Below are 16,456 nucleotides of genomic sequence, written 5' to 3' on the forward strand. Positions count from 1 at the left end.
TTCTTAGCCAGTGCCAAACTAGACTTGATTTGGTTAGTGGTTACTTTATAATTTGAGAAGAATTATCAATGTGTGGCTTACTGTTTTATAAGTATTTTGGTTATATCCATGATTTGGTAATCTTTTGTGGTATTGTTTTCTTTGTAGATATGATACACCAACTTCTAAAAAGAAAGTACGAATTAAAGACCGAAATAAACTTTCTACAGAGGAGCGCAGGAAGTTGTTTGAGCAAGAGGTAGCACAGAGGGAGGCTCAGAAGCAACAACAACAGCTGCAGAACTTGGGGATGACATCACCACTACCCTTTGACTCTCTGGGCTATAATGCCTCTCATCACCCCTTTGCTGGCTATCCACCAGGTTATCCCATGCAAGCTTATGTGGATCCCAGCAACCCTAATGCTGGAAAGGTGCTTCTGCCCACACCCAGCATGGACCCTGTGTGCTCTCCTGCCCCTTATGATCATGCTCAGCCCTTGGTAGGACATCCTACAGAATCCCTTGCTGCTCCTCCATCAGTGCCAGTGGTGCCACATGTGGCAGCCTCTGTGGAAGTTTCCAGTTCACAATATGTAGCTCAGAATGAAAGTGTGGTACACCAAGACTCCAATGTTCCTGTAATGCCAGTACAAGCTCCAGGCCCAGTCCAAGGACAGAATTATAATGTCTGGGATTCAAACCAACAGTCTGTCAGTGTACAGCAGCAGTACTCTCCTGCACAGTCTCAAGCAACCATATATTATCAAGGACAGACATGTTCAACTGTCTATGGTGTGACATCTCCATATTCACAGACAACTCCACCAATTGTGCAGGTAACTAATCAGAAACTCTGTTCATATTTTAAATCTTGTTAATGCCATGCTAAGAGAAAGCCTGCTGTTGATGACCTGATTTCACTTGAAATGCTAATTAATCCGATAAGAAGGAAAAAGTGATGTCATTGATTATCTTGTTTGTTTTCTGGTGCTAATGATAAAACCTGGGACCTTATGTATGAGCTCATCAAGCATTCTCTCACTGAATTATACCCCTAGACCTTGGATCTATTGCATCGATATTATCTGCTATGTAAAATGTTGTTGGGGGTGTGGAGACTAATACTTTTTTTTTTTTTTTATCAAGACAGGGTTGATAGATAAATCTTTGATAAATTTTGATAAATAAATCCTGCCTGAAGACAAATCCTGCCAGAGGCAAAGCTGTAGCCACTAAAGGTCAGGCAATAGTGACACACACCTTTAATCCCAGGGTTTGGGAGACAGAGTCAGAGGGATCTCTGTGAGATCAAGGCTACTCTGGGCTACACAAGATCAATGCAGAAACAAATCCAGGTGATGGTGGCTTGCACCTTTAGTCCTAGTAGTAGGAAGTCATATGCCGTTAATCCCAGCACTAGAGGGAATATAAAATGGGAGGAAAGAGAGGCTTAGTCTTTTTAGTCTACTATCACCCAGCCTTGGTAAGACATCTGTAGTGGTTTGGCTGCTCTGTTTTTCTGGTTGAACCCCAATTTCAGTGTCTGGGTTTTTATTATTCGTGCTACACAGAGCCTCTCCATGTAGCCCAGCCTGTCCTGGAACTCTGTAGACCAGACTGGTTTTGAATTCACAGAGACCTGCCTGCCCCTGCCTCCCAAGTGCTGGGATTAAAGGTGTGCATCACCACTGCCCCAGTGAAGACTAGTTTCTTAAGACTAGTATGTCACAGTTTGCATGTGTAAGGAATTTAGAAGCAACTCAGTTTGAGTGGTCTGGATCAGGTTCCATGAAATTAGAGTCAAGCTATTTTCAAGTTCTGTAGTTATCTGAAGGCTAGATTAGGAATGGAGGATTCACTTGACAGCCATTCACAACCAAGGCTTCCCAGTAGAATTACCCACAGTTCCTATCACTTTATTTTATCTGTTCATCACAAAGGGAAGAGTGTGTGCGTGCCAGGAGGTGGGAACCACTGGAGAGTCATCATCACGTAGGCTTGACCACTGCGGTCTATAATGAAAATAACTTGTGTTGACATAATTGTAGTTTTCAATGCTAGTCACTGAATCTAACTCCTCACACAATTCAACTATATATGCTTTGAGTTTCTCTAAGAATGTTTATCAGGGAATCAATAAAAATACTCCTTTATTTCTGGGCTGAGGGAATGAATAGCTTAGTGGTACAGTGTTTGCCTAACATGCATATATAACTCTGGTTTTGACACCTTATTCTGTAGAAAAAGAAAAGGTTCTATACCAGTCTGGTTGCTGAAGTGTTTGAAAGTCTAAGCTACAACAAATGAAAGACTCAAGACTCCTCAGGGCAGGAGAGATGGCTCAATGATTAAGATGGTTGTTCTTCCAAAGGACTAGAGTTTAGTTCCTAACACCAAAGAGAATAGGTTCCCCAAAAGCCAGTACAAGTGGTAGGTATAAATCTTGGTGCTTTTCCCACCTACTCCCTATCCTTCCAGTGAGCAAGATTTCTTCGGGGTTTAATTATTAGGTTTAGGACTTGGAGCCGGGCAGTGGAAGCACACATCTTTAATCCCAGCACTTGAGAGGTGAAGACAGCAGATTTCTTTGAGTTCGAGGCCAGCCTGGTCTACATTGCAAGTTCCAGGACAGCCAGAGTTGTTATACAGAGAAACCCTATCTCGGGTGGTGTTACTTCCTTTTTAGTCTTTCATTCTGCCCCTATCAAAGGTATTTTTAGTGACTCCCTAGTTTACTTTCTATATCCTTGAGTAGTAGGTAAATGGAGTCTCTTCCCTTCTCTGTGAAATTAGTTGATTAGAGGTGATTTAGGGGTTTGGATAATGAGAAACATGTAGCGTGGTTGTTAATATAGATTTTATTAGTGTATTTTGGGAGAAGTATGAAATAGCATAGTGCCTTTTGCATAAGATGGTATGTATTGATAATGATGCATTTCAAAAGGTTTAGGTCTGTGACGTTCAGACCCTGTTATCTGCCATAGCAACACATGGGGTACTGAGAGATATAAGTTGTGATACTCTTGATGATACAATAATCCACGATAAACAGAAATGTAAATGTACAGATTTAGCATTTATACTTGTTTTGACATTTGGAAAAATTTGTTATAAACTTTTTCACTGTATTTTTCACATTAAGCAAAAGCTCAGCTTTAACAGGTCATATGACCTGTAGCTGTCTTAACATTTATGAGTGACAGAGTTACACTAAGACCACATTTTACTTCAGTGCTTTAAAAGGTTTTCCTTTTATAGAATGTTACGCAGCAATTTCCCTCTCTATTTGAAATAGGACCGAATAATTATGCTTTCCCTTATATGTTTTAACTTACCAAAATACCAGAAACAAGCTGTCAGCCAGACATGGTGCATCACACACACAAACACACACACACACACACACACACTCACACTCTCTTTAGGTGCCCAGAAGTTATCCCAGAGTGTTTTATGTTTCGAGCAAGCACTCTTACCACTGAGTTACAGCCCCAAACCTCTTTGTGTTTTTTTATTTTGAAGTACGTCTCATTAAACTGTTCAGGCTGGCCTTGAACTCATTCTATAGGGTGAAAGGTTTCAAGTCATACGAAATAGCAAACCAGTCTTCTCAGATTTCCCCAAGTAAAAGAGGTTTTTTAATTTTTCTTGTTATTGTTGTTGTGTGTGGGTTCTCCAACGGGGTTTAACTGTGTAGCCCTGGCTGTCCTGGAACTCACTATGTAGACCAGACTTGCCTCAAACACCCAGAAATCCACTTGCCTCTGCCTCCCAACTGCTGGGATTTAAAGGTGTGTGCCACCACTGCTTGGCAAATGAAGAGGTTTAACAGTGATAAAATATTTTTTGTGTCTCACAAATATGTATACCTATTGCATTTTTTTTTTTTTTTTTTTTTTTTTTGGTTTTTCGAGACAGGGTTTCTCTGTGGCTTTGGAGCCTGTCCTGGAACTAGCTCTGTAGACCAGGCTGGTCTCGAACTCACAGAGATCCGTCTGCCTCTGCCTCCCGAGTGCTGGGATTAAAGGCGTGCGCCACCATCGCCCAGCTACCTATTGCATTATTTAATTTAAACTGAAAACCAGTTAATAGCTTCTTAAAGTTTGAAGTACTTTTCTTCTAAAAGCTTTTTGTGTGTGTGTGTTCCTAAATAACATCTTGCACGGTCTGTATGTAACTTCTATATTTTCTATTTTGGTATTGGATAACCAATTGGTATGCTGAAGCAGTAGCTTCATAGGTAGCTCAAGGTTGCTGCCTTTTACCTCAGACTTACTAAGTACTTCTACCATATTCAGCATTTTTAAAGCCAATACTTGTTATTGATACTGATTTTTTGCATCTTCAAATGATTATTAGCTGACTTAGACAGGGAAAGAAAATATTAAACCTGGGGACTGGTTCATACTTTCTTTAACTATATCTACTAATAAATGATATGATTTTGGGTGATTATTTGGCTCAGGAGCTGATATAGTCAGCATTTTCTTAAACCATTTACTTTTGAAATTACTGTCCTGTGAGATAGTCTCATTCTTTAAACATTGCTTTTGCATTTAAGAAACAGGTCAAATTTGGCACCTGATATTATAAATTTAGATTCTGCTATCTGAAACCAGAGGTTATCTTGTTGCTAATATTTGGAACCAGTCTGCAAACTAAAGAAACACAGCTCTGCTCTGTAGTAGTCAACACTTGAAAAATTTTGCAACCAGCTAGAAAACTGGCTTACTTACTGGTTAATAGCGCTTGAGCTCCTTGAGGACCTGAGTTTGGTTCTCATCACCCATGTCAAACAGCTCACAGATGCTTGTGACTCCTGTTCTGGCCCCTGAGGATCCCAGCACATAAACACGGCATTGATTCATGCACATAAATAAAAGTAATAAAAAATACATCTTTAAAATTTCTGCATAGTAAGCTTGGCTTTGGTTGCAAACACCGTGAATCTCAGCACTTGGGAGGCAGAGACACGCAGATTTCTGTGAGTTCAAAGGTTTATGTAGCAAGTTCCAGGACAGCCAGGGCTGTTTTACAGAGAAACCCTGTCTTGAAAAACAAAACAAATCTGCATAGTGAGCCTTAGTTAACTATCTTGTCAGACAAATTTTTAATTGTAGGCTTGCATGCTCGTCCTCTTGTTTTCTCTGGAAATAACATGTTGCACCCTGGTACTGTTTTTGTTTTCTCTAAACTGTTAAGGGGTGGAGGGGAGGCTGAGGCAGAGGTGTTCAAGGCCAACCTGGAACACATAGTGAGATCTTGTTTTCAAAGAGTTGGGGGTAGGATAACTATTTTGATTTAGTTTTTAAAATGTTTTGTAAAGTCAGTATTAAACACTTGTAACACAGATTGTGTGGGATAATTGTGACATCTATCCTGTATGAAATAAGATGATAGACTCTGAAGATTTCTTAGTCTGAGTAATGTAGAAATCCTCTAACATGATCTAATATTAATAAGATTAATATCATCTGGCATAATCTAAATGGATTACTTTAGTCGCCCTGAGAAAGAAAATAATGAAAGCTCAAGGCAAAAGTAGACTAATTGCAAGATTGTTAAGTAATCTACTCAAAAGAATAGAATTTTTATGCTATCCATGTGAAAGAATATATAAAGATGAAGTTAACAGAATTTGCTAATAGATTGGGAAGGAAAGCCAGAATTTTTTTTTAAACAATTCTCTGCAGTATCTCATTTTAAGCTTTATGGGCTACAAAATTCCATTTAGTCATTAGCTGCCTCTAGTCACTCCAAAACCTTAAACTGAAGTCAGGATTGCAAGTAGATAGGAAGGTACCTGTACCTCTGCTTTTAAACATTGATAATTGTTTGCTGCTAGTAACTTCCGTTTTTATTGACTTCTGATTATTATCTGGTTATATATTAATTAAAAAAATTTTTGATAGCGTTTTTCCTATTTTACTCTGATTTGGGATCTGAACCCAGCCTGACTTCTTAACCCCCTTGTGACATCAGAAAACATATTCTGATAAAGGGCAGTCTCATTGAAGATTCAGTCTCCTTTATTAACCTGTGATTGTAATCATCAGAGCTTATGTCTGATGCCATGTTCTGTTCAAGGAAGATTTGGATTCATATTTACAAAGAGGCAGAGAATAATAGTACGTATGGGAAAATGACCTCGGACCATTGCCAGTGAAAAACTGAGCGTCTTCTCAAGGAGAAAATGTCTACTAGAAACACTTTTACTTTGTTAGACTATCTTAAGTTTTCTTATTTGGTCCTAAGTAGAAGATTTAAGCTATAAATTTGGATATTTAAGGCAACTTTGATAACTTTGAAACTAACTACCTAAGGATTACAATATCTCTTAGTTGGATGAATTCTGATGGATATTAGCCTTTTTGTTGATCTTTTTAAAAAGTTTATTATATTTTGTATATAAGCATGTATGATATGGTAGTCTCATTTTAAGGAAAATATTTCTAGACCAGAGAGATAACTCAGTGGGTAAAGTTCTTGCTTCACAAGCATGATGGCGTGAGTTTGACCCTTAGTAGCCTTGTAAAGATGGAAGCTAAGACTAACTTCATGTTGTCCTCTGACTTCTACATGGATGCCATGGGATGCACACTAATATGAACTAATATTTTAAATAAAGTTTTAAAGGCCAGCCTGGTTTAACAGGTGAAGACCTCTTGCTACCAGGTTTGACAACCTGAACTCCATCTTTAGAACCTACCTGGCAGAGATGAAAGAGCCAACTTTTTCATACTGTTTGGGTTTTTTACTGTTATCATTTAGACTTCTTTTATTTTGGATTTGTATTGATGCTTTTGTTCATACTTGATAGTATCTCAGTCTCTGGGCTCAAAACTGCCTTGAGTGAAGTATCTAGATCTAGCTCCTAATGTTTCTAAAGCAATTAGACACATTGTTTTAGTAAAATTTTCTGCAGTTGAGGAGTAATATGACTAGATTTACATCTTAAACATAATCCTTACTAGGAGACTTGGATGGGAGCAACTACCTGCACCTGATCATTTAAGGTTGAGAGGTGGAGGGCTTTCATTCTGGATTATTTCTCTGCTTATTAAAATTTTAGATTCATTATATTCTTCTATCTCCACTGTAAACAAAAAGAAGTTGGGTGGGGCAGTACTTCCCAAAAAGAGCAGAATGGAGAGGTAGGTGTGTGTGTCTGTCTGTAAATCCCTGGGGCAGCAGTTAGCATTCCAGTTCTCTGAAAGTTAAACAGTTAGACAGTGTCTGTGAATAAAAGAGGAGAAACATTTGTGTGCTTGTTTTACTCCTGTGCTAAATACATTGGTGTGAGGTTGAAGTAAATGAATTATTCGGTGTTGCACTTCTTCAATCCCAGAACTTGGGAGGCATTTTGCAGGAGGAATGTCTGAATTCAAAACCAGTCGGAGCTACATAAGACTCTGTCTCAAACAACCAAACGAAACCCTTTCATGTTTGAAGCCAAACATACATATAAAAAATATCTTTTTAAAAGTGTGTGTGTGTGTTTGTGTGTGTGTGTGTGTGTGTGTACTGCATCATACTGGAAGTCAATTACTACCTCACGTAGTACGAGGCAGAGAAATATAAATTATGACTTTGTTCGTTTTGTTTTTTAGAGTTATGCCCAGCCAAGTCTTCAGTATCTCCAGGGACAGCAGATTTTCACAGCTCACCCACAAGGAGTGGTGGTGCAGCCAGCTGCCGCCGTGACTACGATAGTTGCACCAGGGCAGCCTCAGTCCTTACAGCCAGTAAGAAATGTTTTACTTGTTAACCCTCTCATTGGGTGTATATCTTGTCTTTCCAATTTATTTATTTTTTTAGTATTCATTATAATACCAGTTTTTATGTGGATACAATGAAGTCATACATTCTGTGAAATTACAGTCACATGTATTAGCTAGGATTCTTATTGTTACCTCCCTTGAATGATCTTATATTTTGATATAGTATAAACTTTTGAAGTAATAATTTTCTAGACACAAGGCAGGGAATGATGATATAAACCTGTAATTCCAGTGCTCTGGAGGCAGGAGAATTAGGAGTTCAAGACTGACCTTGGCTACACAGTGAATTGAAGGGCAGACTGGGTGGTGTCACAGTCAAGACGTTGTCTTGAAAGAACTAATTTTGGGGTCAATAAGATAACTAAATTAGTAACGTCTTTGCTGTGTAAGCCTGCAGTCCAGGTTTGGTTTCCCCAGCACTTCTGTAAAGGTGCATGGGGAGCACTGATGCACAAAGTAGTCTGCTCTCACGCCCCATCATGTGGTAGCATGCATGTTCCTGTACTCACACATAACACATCACAGTAATAACGACATCTTCAGTTTTTTTCTGGAATACCTATTAGTATTTGTGGAGTACTAGAAGATGAGATATAATGAACAAGACTAGGGATGTAAAATACGTAATATATTTCTCTTGGCATGTTGTATATGTATAATATTGAGTGATGTTTTTAGTATCCTGAAATATAGGTAGAAGGATATGGTAAAATCTTGATGAAGTACTATTATTAGTTTTCAATAAAATGGGATTGCAATTGGACTTGGAAAAACTAAATAGAAGTGCTGTGATCATATTGTATTAGAACACTTGACAGTTTCAGAGAGAGTTGTAGTCTGGCAGTTGATGGTGGCTTTAAAGAGACGGGGAAAGTAGTGGAGATAGAATTAAAATGCTTTATGTGAAACAACTTGAAGTAAATCGAATGAGCCTATAAGGGAGTATTTGAAGGTTTGCTATAAGTTGGCTCTGCTAGGCATTGTGAGTATGATGACTGAGATTCTTTTCCTGTTGAAAACTGACATTCTGAATAAGAGAGGTGATGGTCAGTGGTACCATCATTTGTCTAAGTCACTGTTCTATTACTGTGGAAAGACACTGTAGCCAACGCGAGGCAACTCTTATAAAGGAAAGCATTTAATTAGGGGTTTGCTTATAGTTTCAGAGGTTTAGTCCATTATCGTCATGTCAGGGAACATTGTGACATGCTTGGTGCTAAGACAGTAGCTGAGAGCTGCATCCTGATCCACAGTCTGAGAGGTAAATACTGGGGTTTGGCATGGGTTTTAAAACCTGAAAGCCCACCCCCCAGTAACCTGCTTCTTCCAAGAAGGCCACAACTTTCTAATCCTTTCAAACAGTGCCATACCTAAGCACTCAAATATATGTGCTTGTGGGGACCGTTCTTTTTTTTTATTATTATTATTATTATTATTATTATTATTATTATTATTATTATTATGTATACAACATTCTGCCTCCATGTATGCCCACACGCCAGAAGAGGGCACCAGACCTCTTTACAGATGGTTGTGAGCCACCATGCAGTTGCTTGGAATTGAACTCAGGACCTTTGGAAGAGCAGGCAATGCCCTTAACCTCTGAGCCGTCTCTCCAGCCCCTGTGGGGACCATTCTTATTCAGACCACCATACTTTAAATCATATTCAAAGTAGTCAAAGTGTAATGTTATTTAAAAAGACTAGTAAGATTGATGAGGTTGCTTATAACTTTAATCCAGCACTTGGGAGACTGAGACAGAAAAGTTGACATGAGTTTTATACCAGTCTGAGTGGTGTGTAGAGAGTTCTAAGTCAGTTCTTGTTTCAAAAAGAAAAAGAGTAAAAAAAATAGATAAGACATTTAAGGATTTGACTTGAAGAAAAACAGAACTGTTTAGATATAAGAATGATAATAGAAGAAGGAAATAGTCACTAATAATTTGGAGTAGGTCTTCCCCTCTCCCCCCCGGTTTTCTGAGACAGAGTTTCTCTGTGTATCCCTGGCTATCCTAGAACTTACTTTGTAGACCATACTGTCCTGGAACTCAGAGATCCACCTGCCTCTGGGGTGCTGGAACTAGTGGTATACACTACCACACCCAGCTATTTTTATTTTAGTGTATGGGTATTTTGCCAATATGTATGTCTGGTGTGTATGTCAGGTTAAAAGAAGGCATCATACCCAGGAAGTGGAAAGTTGTAAGCTGCCAGTGGAGACTGGGCATCACACCCAGCTTTTCTGCAAGAAAAATCCACTGCAAGAAAAACCCACTGAATCATCTTGTTAACCCCAGTATCCTGGAGTTTTATATGCCATTATCATTGCTTGCTGGTTTGTTTGTTTTTATTAATGCTGGTAAATATTGCTCTAGATGATAAACTGTTAAGTATTTTTAAAGTGTGATACTTTAAATTTGGTTTTGATAGTTCCCTACGGGTTTTCATATGTATTGTCTTGTTAGCTATTTCCCATAATATACCTTTTATTTATCCTTCTTAAGGGAAGTTAAATGTATACTTTTTATATTTATATAAGCAGGCATTTTGCCCAATTGTAGCATAATGAAAGAAATATCACTGATTAAAAATTTATGTGGGTGTTGTGTATGTGTATGTATGTATGTGTGTGTATATATACGTATATAAATATATACACACATGTACTTATATATGTATTTATTATCAGTTTTTGTTTTGTTTTTAGCCTGAAATGGTTGTAACAAATAATTTACTGGATTTGCCACCTCCTTCTCCTCCAAAACCAAAAACCATTGTTTTACCTCCCAACTGGAAGACAGCCCGAGATCCTGAAGGGAAGATCTATTACTACCATGTAATCACAAGGTAAGAGGATTCACTAGGCATCCCAGATCTCGTTTTACTTGGTCAGTTATGCTACAGTTGGAATTTGATAGTTATTGGATTTCCATTGACTTAAAGGACTGTTGAATTTTTAGAATCTCATCTGGGCAGGGCAGTAGGGGATGTGTGCCAAGTCTCATGTGTTTGAGGGGTGGATGCATTCAAGGTCATTGTAAGTTGTTTTGGGAATCATTCACCTGTATTTTGTTTGTTTTATATTGCTTCTAAGACATCTTCTTGTCACTGGCACTTGGGGCTTGCTGATTAGCCTAAGGCTAGATGTCCATCAAGCTCCAGAGGGCCCACCAGTCTTTTTTTCCCTCCAGTATAAGCGTGCCACCATGTCCAGTTGTTTTTTTTTTTTTAATATTTATTTATTTATTATTATGTATACAATATTCTGTCTGTGTGTATGCCTGCAGGCCAGAAGAGGACACCAGACCCCATTACAGATGGTTGTGAGCCACCATGTGGTTGCTGGGAATTGAACTCAGGACCTTTGGAAGAGCAGATAATGCTCTTAACCTCTGAGCCATCTCTCCAGCCCGTCCAGTTGTTTTTTGTTGTTGTTGTTTTGTTTGTTTGTTTTTTTGTTTTGTTTTGTTTTTTAAGTTTTTCGAGACAGGGTTTCTCTGTAGCTTTGGAGCCTGTTCTGGAACTAGCTCTTGTAGACCAGGCTGACCTCGAACTCGCAGAAATCCACCTGCCTCTGCCTCCCGAGTGTTTGGATTAAAGGCGTGCGCCACCACCACCCAGCCATGTCCAGCTTTTTATATTGATTTTTGGGACTAAACTCAACTGAGCTATCTTGCTGTGTATGTTCTTGTCCCCCTTTGACACAGGGATTCATGTAGCCCAGGCTGGACTTGAATGCCTCTGTCTCTCAAGTGCTGGGATTGGAAGTGTGCGCTGCGTTGCAATGCCTGCTTCATAATCACATCTGAAAATGTGTGATAGATTTTTTTTGCCCTTTTAAAATATGCTTTGGTATATCCACCCCATTGCATTTATTTATAGTTTGTGTGCATGTGTAAATATGCATGCATGCAGATTTCAGAGGACAACGTGAGGGAGTTATTTTTCTTCTACAGTATGTGTCCCAGGATCTCTAATCACTAGATTAGGCTTGGTAGCAGGTGCCTTTTAATTGCTAAGCCATTTCATCAGCCCCTTTGGTGTGTGGTATATGTTTGTTTTGTAAGACAAGTTTTACTATGTAGCCCTGGCTGGCCTGAAGTTCACTATATAGACCAGGGGTGGCCTTGAATTTACAGAGATCTCTGCCTGTCTCTCCTGAGCTCAAAGGCATGTGACATCACACCCAGCCTGCCATTTGGTGTGCTTTTAATTTCCAGAATTCTAGAGAAAACTTAAGGTAGAATATTTTGTTTAGTTGGTTTGTTTTTCGTTTTTCAAAGATAAGCTCCTGTGAATGCAAGGCTGATCTGGAACTCAGGATGACTGCCTCTACCTTCCAAATGTTAGAATTACAGGCATGCGCCACCAAGCCCTGTTGAGGTTATGGAGGTTAAATACAGAACTTTGTGCATGTCAGGCAAACACTCAACCAGCTGAGCTATATCATGAGCCCTCATTTTGTTTTCTTTCTGTTTTATGAGACAGGGTCTGTCCTTGATCTCTCAGCATTCTTCTGGCTCAGCTTGCAGAGTGCTAAGATTTTTAGTGTGAGTCTACATCGAGTTTGGGATTTTTTAAAAAGGTAGTGACAGGACTGGTGAGATGCCTCAGTTGAGTGAAAAATGTTTGCCATCAAGCCTTGATGACCTGAGTTCAGTCCTTAGGACCTTTGCCTTGGAAGGACTGAGAGACCTGACTTTTAAAAGTTGTTCCTGACCTTCACACATACCATGTCACCATGTACTTCGACACAAATAGTTTTATTTTTTAAAGTTAGAGACTTAATCTAACTGTAGATGTCAGTAATCTCAAGCAAACCTTTTCTGCAAAAGATTGGAAAGTAATACTTCAAGCTTTGCAAATTAGGCAGTCATCTTCATAATTGTTCAGTTTTGTTGGTATTATATGCTCAATTATAGGTAATTTGTAAATGGATAGTTATTTATATCTATGTTCTAGTTAGGCTAGATTTGATTATGGACAGTAACTATATATTTAAAAACAAACAACAACAAATTTGCTGGGGCCAGTGATGGCACACAGCTTTAATCCTAACCCTTGGAAGGCGGAGGCAGGTGGATCTCTGTAATTTCAAGGCCATCTTGGTTTACAGAGCACATTCCAGAACAGCCAAGGATACAAAAAGAAATCCTGCCTCAAAATAAAATTTTTTAAAAGGTATCCTTTTTTTTTGCTTTATTAGTCTTTTTGTGTGTGTGTGTGTGTGGTAGTACTGTTGGTTTTGTTTGTTTTTGTGGTTTTTGGTTTTTCAAGACTGGGTTTCTCTTGAGTAGCCTTGACTGTCCTGGAACTCACTCTGTAGACCAGACTGACCCAGGCTGGCCTGGGATTCACAGAGATCCACCTGCTCTGCCTCTTGAGTGCTGGGATTAAAGGCGTGTGCCACCACCCAGCTTGTTTTGTCTTTGTAGCCTTGTAGATCACTCTGTAGATCAGAACTCACTCTGTAGATCTGTAGATCAGATTGGCCTCGAACTCAGAGATCCGCCTGCCTCTGCTTTCTGAGTGCTGGGATTACAGGCTTGTATCATCACAGCCTGGCCTTTTTTAGTATTTTTAAATTACATGTAGGTGTATGTGCCTGCATGCAGGTATGTATGTACTTGTGAATCAAGGTGCCTGTAGAGGCATTACATCCCCTAAACCTAGACTTAATGGACCTAATATGGATATTGGAAACCAAACTCAGGTCTATGGAAGAATAGCAAGTGCTCTTTACCCCTAAGCACACATAAAAGACTGAGAGAAAGAATTTGTGACTATAAAAAATGTAAACTTCTTCATAAGATATTGTAAACCAAAGTATTTATAGTATCCATGAAGATAGGTTAACAGTATGAACATAAAATGAGAAGATGCCCTAAATGAGCAACTTGTAAAAAATTGAAATGGCCAATCTAATAGAGATGTTATATTTCAATACTAAAAAGACTAGAAATACAGATAAGTTGTAGGCCAGCGTGGTCTACAGAGCAAGTTCCAGGACAACCAAGGCTACATGAGAAATCCTGTCTCGAAAAATTTAAAGCACATACACACACACACATGGAGTCTTTATTATTATTGTACATACCTGTGATTTAGATATGTGCTTCAGCTCATAACTTGAGTTCTTCAACTCAAATTGAACTCAACTTCAGCCTGAGTACATAGTGAGATTCTGTCTACCCAAAAATGAAAACAAGCAAAAACTTTATAAAAATGAGAACTCCTTATGTTACTAACTGAACGCATATAGTGATTTTTTCCAAATGAGGGTCTGCAAACTTTCCCGTCACTTTGTTTTTTTCCACACCAAAATAAGCTTTTTTTTCTCTTGTTTCTCTTCTCCTCTTTCCCTATCTTTCTCATTCCTCTTTTATTGAAAAGAGAAAAGAATGATCTCACTATTAGCCTGTGTTGTCCCTAGATCAGTATAGTAGGAGACCAGAAAAACGAGCACAGTGGCTGTAATGACCTCCCAGAAAGATGTTGGCTCTATTGAAGCTTTTTGTTTATTATTTGATTCATTTATTTTGTGCCTGTAATTGTGGGGGGCAGGGTGGGCAGTGGCAGAGAGATAACACAAATGTGCTTTTTTTTTTTTTTTTTTTTTTAGAGATCAGAAGAAAAATTTTGGAAGTTTGTTCTTGCCATCCACTTTTTTTTTTTTAATGTATGTATGGGTATTATGCCTGTATGAATGTCTGTGAACCACTTATGTTCCTGGTGCCCATAGGCATTAGAGCCCCTGGATAGAAGTGGGGTTACGGATTAATTGTGATCTGCCACATAGGTGCTGGGAATAGATTCTGGGTCATCTGTGAGAGTAGCTAGTGCCCTTAAGCACTGAGCCATCTATCCCTCACTTCCCCACATACACCCGCGTGCGTAGTGTGTGTGTGTGTGAGAGAGGAGAGAGAGAGAGAGAGAGAGAGAGAGAGAGAATCGTTTAATTTTATAGCTGAACTGTGCATACCAGGCAGGCTAACTTACTAGCTTCCATATGATCTTCCCATCTCCACCTCCCTTCTTGCCATAGTGTTGAGATTATAGGGTCACACCTGGTTCTTTTAGGTGCATTCCAAGGACTAAATTCAGGTCATTAGGCTTGTTTGGCAAGTGATTTTACCCACCAAGCCATTCCCACAGCTCCAGCTTTAACCTTTTAAATACTGCCTTCCTAGATTACTCTGTGATAACTGACTCCAGACTCTTAAATTTTTTCTTCAAGACAGGTTTTGTTGTTGTTGTTGTTGTTGTTGTTTTGTTTTGTTTTGTTTTGTTTTCTGTAGCTTTGGAGCCTGTCCTAAAATTCACTCTGTAGACCAGGCTGACCTCGAACTCAGAGATCCACCTGTGCCACCACACCCGGCCTTGGACAACACTCTTGACTATGAATATCCTTACTTCAGAGTTTGCCCTACAGATCTAGCACACACACACAAGAAAAAATCAAGCCAAGTATGGTGGGATGTAGCATGAATTATAAAAACCCAGTGACAGATACAGGGGTTAAAGCTGAAAGTCAGAAAAGCAGAGCAGTAAGCCACCAGAGACCTTTTACTTCTACCAATGCTCAGAACTGAAGGGACTATCCGCAGACTTCCTAGACTGCGCTGTGTCTCCACCAAACCTCAGATTCCACACTTGAGTTCCTGTCTCTTCCCCTTTGCAGTTCTCTCTTTGCCCAGTCATACTGCTTTTGTCTTTACTTCCCTAGTGCTGGGATTAAAGAGCACTAACACCTGGCTCTCTTTCTGGATCAATCTTGTGTATATAAAATGATAAAACCAGCTGAGAGTCCAGGGAAATGGCTCAGCAGTTAAGAACACTATTCTTCCAGAGTATTAGAGTTCAATTCCCAGCACCCACATCAGGTTATAACCACCTGTAACTTCCAGCTCCATAGGATTCAACTTCTTTTGGCCTCTGTGGGCACCCACACTACTATGCATATACCCATACCCACACCCAGACACAGATATAGACACTCACAAATACACATGCATATACACCCACACAATTTAAAATAAAATAATTCTTCTAAATCTAGTTGATTGTGGTGGTATGTTCGTGTAATTCTAGCATTCGGAAAGGAGGTAGAGGCAGAAAAATCAAAGGTTTAAGGCTGTCCTTAGTTCCATCCTGGGTTATATATTTGCCTGTTTATTTTTAAAACAACTATAACCTTTCAATGAGTTAACATCGCTGAGCCCTTTTTATTACCAGTTGAGGGTATTTTTAAAGAGAATACAATTTTTAGAAGTTTTTTTCTAGACTTTCAGTTGTTAGATAAAGTGTAAAACTACAAACATGGTCAAGGATTGTAGAGATGTGGTTTCTTTTGCTCCAAACACATAGTAGCTATAGTAGTCATGATCTGTTTGTCTGCTCCATACTTTTTAAACTCAGGATCTATCTAGTACACTGAGCCAATTGAGAAGCAAACAATATATTTCGTTTTCTTGCTGTTGTCAGTACCTAGCCAGCATTATTACATCTTTGCCTTCAAAAGTGTGATGGGATTAATATTAGGAATATATCTCCAGGCTAGAGTCATTGCTGATAAGCTATCAGAAATATGTCTTAGTCTCACAGTTCTGGTTTATCATCTATCCTATTGCATATTATATTTTTAAACTCTGCAAAGATTGTCTGTTTTACCCATGACAGCTTTGCTGTTGTTAAC

At 39.0% G+C, this 16,456-nt stretch overlaps 1 protein-coding gene across 5 annotated transcripts in view; it reads left to right on the forward strand.

Annotated features, from left to right (window-relative positions):
* The window catches only part of Setd2 (SET domain containing 2, histone lysine methyltransferase), a 91,597-nt gene that overhangs the window by 60,040 nt on the left and 15,101 nt on the right, over positions 1 to 16,456 (forward strand). For all 5 annotated transcript variants that reach the window (XR_005284604.2, XM_038321594.2, XM_038321597.2 and 2 more), the window contains 3 exons: positions 148 to 817; positions 7,592 to 7,726; positions 10,469 to 10,608. Coding sequence is in view for 4 of the 5 variants with exons in the window: in XM_038321594.2 (XP_038177522.1) it covers positions 148 to 817; positions 7,592 to 7,726; positions 10,469 to 10,608 (945 nt within the window). In the remaining variant the exon portion in view is untranslated. The remainder of the gene's footprint in view (positions 1 to 147; positions 818 to 7,591; positions 7,727 to 10,468; positions 10,609 to 16,456) is intronic.

Source organism: Arvicola amphibius, chromosome 3 (assembly GCF_903992535.2).
Source record: "Arvicola amphibius chromosome 3, mArvAmp1.2, whole genome shotgun sequence".
In the NCBI taxonomy this organism is placed as follows: Eukaryota; Metazoa; Chordata; class Mammalia; order Rodentia; family Cricetidae; genus Arvicola; species Arvicola amphibius.